Source organism: Cebus imitator, unplaced genomic scaffold (assembly GCF_001604975.1).
Source record: "Cebus imitator isolate Cc_AM_T3 unplaced genomic scaffold, Cebus_imitator-1.0 Scaffold82, whole genome shotgun sequence".
In the NCBI taxonomy this organism is placed as follows: Eukaryota; Metazoa; Chordata; class Mammalia; order Primates; family Cebidae; genus Cebus; species Cebus imitator.
In genome coordinates, this window is record NW_016107397.1 from 9,137,617 (window position 1) to 9,145,590 (window position 7,974).

Sequence of the window (7,974 nt, forward strand, 5' to 3'; positions counted from 1 at the left end):
AACAGACACTTTTCAAAAGAAGACATATATGAGGCCAACAAACATATGAAAAAATGCTCATCATCACTGGTCATTAGAGAAATGCAAATCAAAACCACATTGAGATATCATCTCACGCCAGTTAGAATGGTGATCATTAAAAAATCTGGAGACGGACGCTGGAGAGGATGTGGAGAAATAGGAACACTCTTACACAGCTGGTGGGAGTGTAAATTAGTTCAACCACTGTGGAAGACAGTGTGGCAATTTCTCAAGGATCTAGAAATAGAAATTCCATTTGATCCAGCAATCCCATTACTGGGCACATACCCAAAGAACTATAGATCGTTCTACTCTAAAGACATATGCACACGTATGTTCACTGCAGCCCTGTGTACAACAGCAAAGACCTGGAACCAACACAAATGCCCATCAATGGTAGACTGGACAAAGAAAATGTGGTACATATACACCATGGAATACTACTCAGCCATAAAAAATGAGTTCGTGTCCTTTGTAGGAACTTGGATGAATCTGGAAACCATCATTCTCAGCAAACTGACACAAGAACAGAAAGCCAAACACCACATGTTCTCACTCATAGGTGGGTGCTGAACAATGAGAACATGTGGACTCGGGGAGGGGAGCATCACACACTGGGGGCAGTTGGTGGGTAGGGGAGAGACAGCAGGGTGAGGAGGCAGGGAAAGGTAGGAAGGGATAACATGGGGAGAAATGCCAGATATAGTATGCACCTAAAGTTAAATAAATTAAAAAAAAAAACTACTACTACTACTACATGTATAAAACAAGGAATGCTACTACTACTCCATGTATGAAACGAGGAATGTTAACCTGTCTCCTCCCACAGTGGAATCCATCAAGCTTGGGAGAATCAGACCTCTGCCCTCTGGCAAGTGTGAGTCACAGGTTAAAGCTCTAAGGTGAGATGCTGGGAACCAACTCTGCCAGCATTTGGGCTTGTATCAAGTCGTAGGGTACAGACACAAAGCTTAACTTCACTTGTCCTAAGATGCCTTTCTCTTTTGCCCCATCATTTCAACTATATCAGCTCCTTATTGTTTTGGCAGCCTTACTTGCCCTCTGCCATGTAACCTAACGTGTTCAAAAGTTCTAGGAATTAGGACCTGGGAGGCCATTACACTATTGATTGTTCTCTGCTCCTCTGGCTTCAGGAGCAGTCCTGATTATCATGAAATTTTCTCCTATTGATTTGATTCTATATTTCTCTATATATTCAACACAGTTTCTTTTTGTATAAGACAGCCAAAGTCAACCTCTGTGACTTGCAGCCAAGAGCATCTTCTTCTTCTTAGTTTCGGAGGCAGAGTCTTGCTATGTTGCCTAGGCTGGTCTCTACCTTCTGGGCACAAGTGATCCTCCCACTTCAGCCATCCAAGTTGCTGGGATTATAGGCATCCATCACCATTGTAACTGAAACAATGGAAGTCTTTGGGGTACACCTACTGGCTTATTTATTTCATAGGTTTGTAAAGAGCTTTAAATACCATCAATACACCAAGCTTAACCTAGACCTCTTTGCTGATCTTGAATCAGCTATTGGCTCCTTTTGGCTATCTACTATGCATCTCAAAATGCAGACACCACTGCCAAAACTTCCACTTATATAGACAAAATTCACATCTCCAAAAAATTATCTCTCTATTTCAGCAAATGGTATCTCCATCCTGCAAGTTGCTCAGGCCAAGAAAAGTCACAGAGTTATCCATGATTATTCTTTCTCTAATTTCCCACATCAAATCCAACAGGAAATCCTACTGATTCTACTTTCAAAACATATTGGTATCAGACACTTTTCAACCCCTCTATGCAAACCCAGGTTAATCCAGCTGAAAGCTGGTCTTTTAAAAGATGAGGAAAAAAGACTAGAGCAATGTATGGAAAAAACAATCAAAAACGTGAAAGATGATCAGCAAATAAAGTGGAAAGAATCAGGCTTGAACCCTGGCTCTTGGTGTATCAGCTGTGTGCCCCAGGGTAAGTTGTTTAACAACTATCATCTTTGGTTCTGATAACTATACACAGAGCAAATTATACCTGCCTCCAAAGGCAATTGTGAGGATTAGAGAAGATACATTCAAAGTAGGTACTCAATAAATAATGGCTCCTGTTAAGATTATTAATAGGCTATTCAACTAATTTTTCAAGTTAGAAACATTAGACTCACTGTTTCCCATGAAAATGAAAAAAAAATCATTTAATTATAAGCCTAAAGCTCACATTTTAAAGCCAGATAATGAGATAATGTTTAAAAATGGAGGTGGGGAGAGAAAATGAGCCTTCTTCACCACATGACAAAGGCACATGTATTAGGGAACTGAACTCACACAAGGAGGTTAAAAACAGGTGCAGAGAGGCCAGGCACAGTGGCTCATGCCTGTTAATACCAGCATTTTGGGAGGCCGAGGTAGGCAGAACATGAGGACAGGAGTTCAAGACCACTCTGGTCAGCATGGTGAAATCCTATCTCTACTAAAAACACAAAAAGTAGCCGGGCATGGTGGTGTGTGCCTGTAATCCCAGCTACTCAGAAGGCTGAGGCAGGAGAACTGCTTGCCCCGGGAGGCAGAGATTACAGTAAACCGAGGTCACACCACTTCACTCCAGCATGGGCGACAAAGCCAGACTTCATCTCAGAAAAAAATAAATAGGTGCAGAAGCTTGACTTGCATTTCAGTATGTGTGAAGCACCTTGAGTCAAATGCTGTAATTTTTAAATGGCATCTTTGTGGATATATAACAAATCTGACACCATCTGACTTGTGCTAGCAATCATGTGGGTAAGAGAAATGCAGGAATGCCCTCCCACCTTCAGTCAAAAGCTGTACTTTCCTAGACATGGAAAGTGATATATCTGGGTTTTTTTCATATTTAGATTTTTTTAATTTTTAAAAATTTAAACTTTTTATTGATGCATAATGGATGTACACAGTTTCAGGGTACATGTGATCATTTAATACATTCATATAATTTGTAAAGATCAAATCAGTGTACTTGGGATAGGAAAGCTGTATCTCTTTGAATGATGTATAAACTTGTGGAGAAAAACACACCCATACTGATTTATGTAATCTTGCACAGCAGGTACTTAATAAATGTGGGGTGATGATGAGGTGGAAAATATGAAACTAAAGGGCCTTGCAAAAGTGTAAATATCCATAATCAGCCTCATCTCATCTCTTTAAAAAATGGTACACTGCATTATTTCCCTGAGATTAGAGATTTATCAACAGCTTCATGCTTGTAAGCAGACCATTTGTTTGATATTACACTAAGTTAAAGCCCTACTAGCATCTTTATTAGCTCACCAGGAATTAAACCAGCTTTAGCATGCATTTGCAAGTTTAAAAAATTTATGAAATTAAGAGTTATTTCATTCTATACCCTGTCACACTCGTGAATAAGTGTTGTCTCATAAATATAGCTAGAACACAGGTTAACAGATGCATTAAGACAGACTTATTTGCTACTAAGTTAAAAGAATTCTTCCACTATGAATTTTGCTGCAACTGACATTAATTAAAAGCTCCAGTGTTTGAGAAGAAAGTCTAATTCCATCTACCTCCTCATCCCTGGTACCAATTCTCCCCCATTAGAGAGCTGGATAGGCCTCCTAGACTAGTTTGCTCTTTTCAAGATACAAGAATGTATCTTGCCTGACCTTTTTTTTTTGAGACAAGGTCTTGCTCTGTCACCAAGGCTGGAGTACAGCGGCACCATCATAACTCACTGTAACCTCCAACTCCTGACCTCAAGCGATCTTCCCACCTCAGCCTCAGGAGTAGCAAACAGCCGGAACTACAGGTCTGTGCCACCACACCCAGCTAATTTTTTTTTTTTTTTTAGTAGAGATAAGATTTCACTATGTTGCCCAGCTGTTTCAAACTCCAGGATCACTTTAAACTCAAGCAATCGGTCTCCAAAAGTGCCAGGATTACAGGAACAAGCCACCATGCCCGGCCCTTACCTGCCTTTTTAAGCCTAACAGTCTACTAAGAATGAAAAAATCGATCCTTCATCTTTGTTTCACCCAAACTCAAGAGGCATCTTTTATGATTGGAATCAATATAAAGGTGGATACCTAAGTAACTTGTAATTAAATAAAGAAAAAATACAGCAAAACCCATTTCCTAAGGTAATTGATATTTTTACTAGAATTTTCAAATATGTGGCATGCATATGTATATATAAATTTTTGTTTCCAATAACCAAAATAGAAACATCTGTGAAATAAGTTTAAGTGGTGGCTCACTCCTGTAGTCCCAGCACTTTGGGAGGCTGAGGCTGGTGGATCATTTGAGGTCAGGAATTTGAGACCAGCCTGGCCAATATTGTGAAACCCCCTCTCTACTAAAAACACAAAAATTAGCCAGACGCGGTGGCACGCTCCTGTAGTCCCAGCTACTCAGAAGGCTGAGGCAGGAAAATTGCTTGAACCTGGGAGGCAGAGGTTGCAGCAAGCTGAGATTATACCATTGCACTTCAGCCTGGGCAACAGAGCCACTCTGTCTCAAAAAAAAAAAAAAAAAAAGTTTAGATTCCAGCAGGATTCCAATCCAGAGGTAGCACACTGGAGACATGGGGCTTAGGGAAGGCATTCTACAGATGCTAAGAAAGGGGTAGGAGACCAGAATCACGAGGCTTAGGAAAGGGATTCCACAGATGCTCAGGCAAGGGAGAGAGCAAGTGGCTTCCCACAGTGGCTTTCATAATTACATTTAAAATCTATTTGGCAAACTATCTCACAAATATTCTTTTTGAAAAAAGCAAAACAAGAGTGCTTTCTCTTGATGAATTTTTATCTGAGTGCAACCACTTGACAGCATAAATATCTGACTTCTGGCCTAAGCTTACGGCATTTCATGATTCTTCGGGAAACGTTCATCCTTGAAACCTTTATGTTTGGAATACTGTCTTTAAATTAGATTATAAAATGTCCAGTTATGAAATACATACTAAGTGTTCTTTTTAATCACTTAAAGCTCCAAGTGAAGAAAACCTGTCTGGCATTAGATAAATATCTTGAATGTGAGATAGGTAAGAACACCTTGAAATAATGCTTAACTAATCACAAAGCAACTATTCTGCAATAGATGGGTGAACCACTAATTAGATGAAGAGAAATAAAACTGTCATGGTAGGATAAAAGGATAAAGAGAAATAAGCAGTAATTACTGTTTTATCGTCAGAGAAAGTAGTATCAAACACGGCTTAATAAAAGGAGGGGGAAAAAAACCCCACAGCTCTATAAGTAAATACCAGCACTCATTAAATCACTACTAGGAGGCAAACACAACTCAGGGATGACAGTGACATCTTAAAAGTGCATTCATAAAAGAAAAAATGGACTGTGAAGTTAGGTAAGGGTGCTCTAGTTTTAGGGCACGCAACATACTGAAGAGTAACATTACAAGGCTATTTGCTTAAACTGCTTATGAATAGTCAAGCCAGTCCTAAAATAGATATTTATTAAAGATTAGGATAGGCCTCCTAGACTAGTTTGCTCTTTTCAAATCATCGGTAACCTTAATTGGTACACTTAACGTGAAAATGGTGCCAATAAGTGACATGAAAATTTTATTTGAAGCTTTAATGTTTGGAGCAACTTACATTCTGTTGCTTGGAATAATTTTGTGCCCTTCTCTAAACCAAGTCACTTGAGGTCTGGGGTAGCTGGTGATGGGTAGCAGGTTTAGAATTGCTGCATGTCCTTGAGAAACTGTTTTCCTCTGGTCCGTATCCATGAAACTTCCCATATCTGCAGAGAAAAAATAAGTGCTTTCAGGTTCTAGAAAACATTTTTTGGGGAGGGAAGAGGTCACAGATAGAAATGGGTACGTGTTACAGTAAAGTCATCTAACAACAGGACAAGCAAGACTGCAACGAAGTGCTGACGAACACAGATCTGGTTGTGAGTATAGCACCAGGCAACTCATGAGCCTCCCAAGTGCCCACGCTGCACATGGCGTCAGCAAAGCCATATGGGTCTTTGCCCTACCTGACAACACAAGGGAATGTTTGCAACTGTCTATGATATTGAAATGAAATGCTGAAGCCATCCTAGAGCCACATGAAACAGGTTTCTCAGAAACCGTCATAAAATAGTTTTGGACATCTAGCTCCTAAATCTTTCAAACTAGTTCCAGCCAGCACCAGCCCTTACTCTCTTCAGCTTGTTTCCTTCATTTTTGAGATCACTGTCTCCCTCAGAGATCTTTTGGGAGGACTATTTCCTAACCACTGACAAGTCTATACAGCATTCTCCCACTCCTATATAGTTGACTTAATTTGAGGCAACCAGCTTTTGTCCAGTATTTGTTCTACTGGTAAAAACATTTCAAAAATGGAGTCATAGGAAAAAACACAGCTATTAGAATGTAGGTGTAAATAGCTAATTTTAAAATTGTTAACATTTGAAATTTTTGAAAAAAATCCATATTATGGTCAGATACAAATATATATACAAATAGATATCACAAAATAGTGTATTTTTATTTATATTTAAATAAGTTTGAAATATTCCACAGAAAAGCTCTACTATCAATATCTTCTTGATTCAAAAGAAATTTCCTATGTGACAGTATCTAATATTTGAGGGAAAAGATGAAACAAAACAAATCAGATTAGAAAAATATTCATACTTATTTTAAAAGAAAATGAAATTTGTTATCAAATCAAAGGAGAAAAGAAAGATTAAAAAAAATCTAAAGGCAGAGCGCAGTGGCTCATACCTGTAATCCCAGCACTTTGGGAGGCCATGTTGGTCAGGAGTTTGGGGTCAGGAGTTTGAGACCAGCCTGGCCATGGTCAGGAGTTTGAGGTCAGGAGTCTGAGGTCAGGAGTTTGAGATCAGCCTGGCCAACATGGTGAAACCCTGTCTCTACTAAAAATAAAAAATTAGCTGGGCATGGTTGTAGGTGCCTGTAATCCCAGCTACTCAGGAGGCTGACGCAGGAGAATAGCTTGAAATTGGGGGGCAGACGTTTTGGAGAGTCAAGATCGCACCATTGTACTCCAGCCTGGGCAACAGAGTGAGACTGTCTCAAACAAAACAAAACAAAAACTAAAAGCTAGAGATATAGAATAGAAACAAAAACATAATTAAGCAAAATTCAATTTTATAATATAGAATTTAATATAATTTTGAAGCTCTTCTTCAAATATCATTTAGATATTGATCTTCACTCTACTAATTACATTTTCAATTATTCAATTGAATAAAAGTTCTCAATTATTCTGCAAAATTCTTAGCATCACAGTTTAGAAAAACTTAAGCCTTCCTAGTGATTTAAAAAAGCACTCAAACATATATAGCATCACCACTTCACTCAATCACTAGGTTTATGGCAGAATAGGAGAATAACTAGATATTATTTTATTTCATCTAGTCACACAGAAAGCTGCAAGCCATAATTGGAGTTAAAATGACAAATGAGAAAATACTGTCATCACCAAATAGTACACAACCCAACTCAGGAGCTCTTTTGTTCTCTAAAGTTTTTAATGATATAAAATGTAATTTAACACCTTATACCATTTTTTGCTTACTTTTAAACAAAGAGAAATTTTGGTAGTACAATCAAGATATAATAAAACAAGCCAGGCTCACTCCGTAATCCCAGCACTTTGGGATGCTTGGGCAGGGGGGTCCCTTGAGGCCAGGCATTAGAGACCAACCTGGACAACACAGTGAGATCCCTCCCCTACCAAAACCAAAATAAATTAGCCAGATTAGCCAGGCATGGTGGCACACAGCTATAGTTCCCACTGCTCAGGAGGCTGAGGAGGGAGGATCACTTGAGCCCAGTTCAAGCTTGCAGTGAGCTATGTTTGTGCCACTGCACTACAGCCTGGGAGACAGAGAAAGACCCTGTCTCAAATATGTATTTATTTATATACATATTACATACATCACCTATATATTTGATATATAGTATGTAATTATTATATTGT

At 38.9% G+C, this 7,974-nt stretch overlaps 1 protein-coding gene across 1 annotated transcript in view; it reads right to left on the bottom strand.

The window, feature by feature from the left end:
- SDK1 (sidekick cell adhesion molecule 1) overlaps positions 1 to 7,974 on the bottom strand; it is a 982,297-nt gene that overhangs the window by 614,034 nt on the left and 360,289 nt on the right. The window contains exon 4 of the mRNA XM_017533779.2: positions 5,632 to 5,779. Coding sequence (XP_017389268.1) covers positions 5,632 to 5,779 — 148 coding nt within the window. The remainder of the gene's footprint in view (positions 1 to 5,631; positions 5,780 to 7,974) is intronic.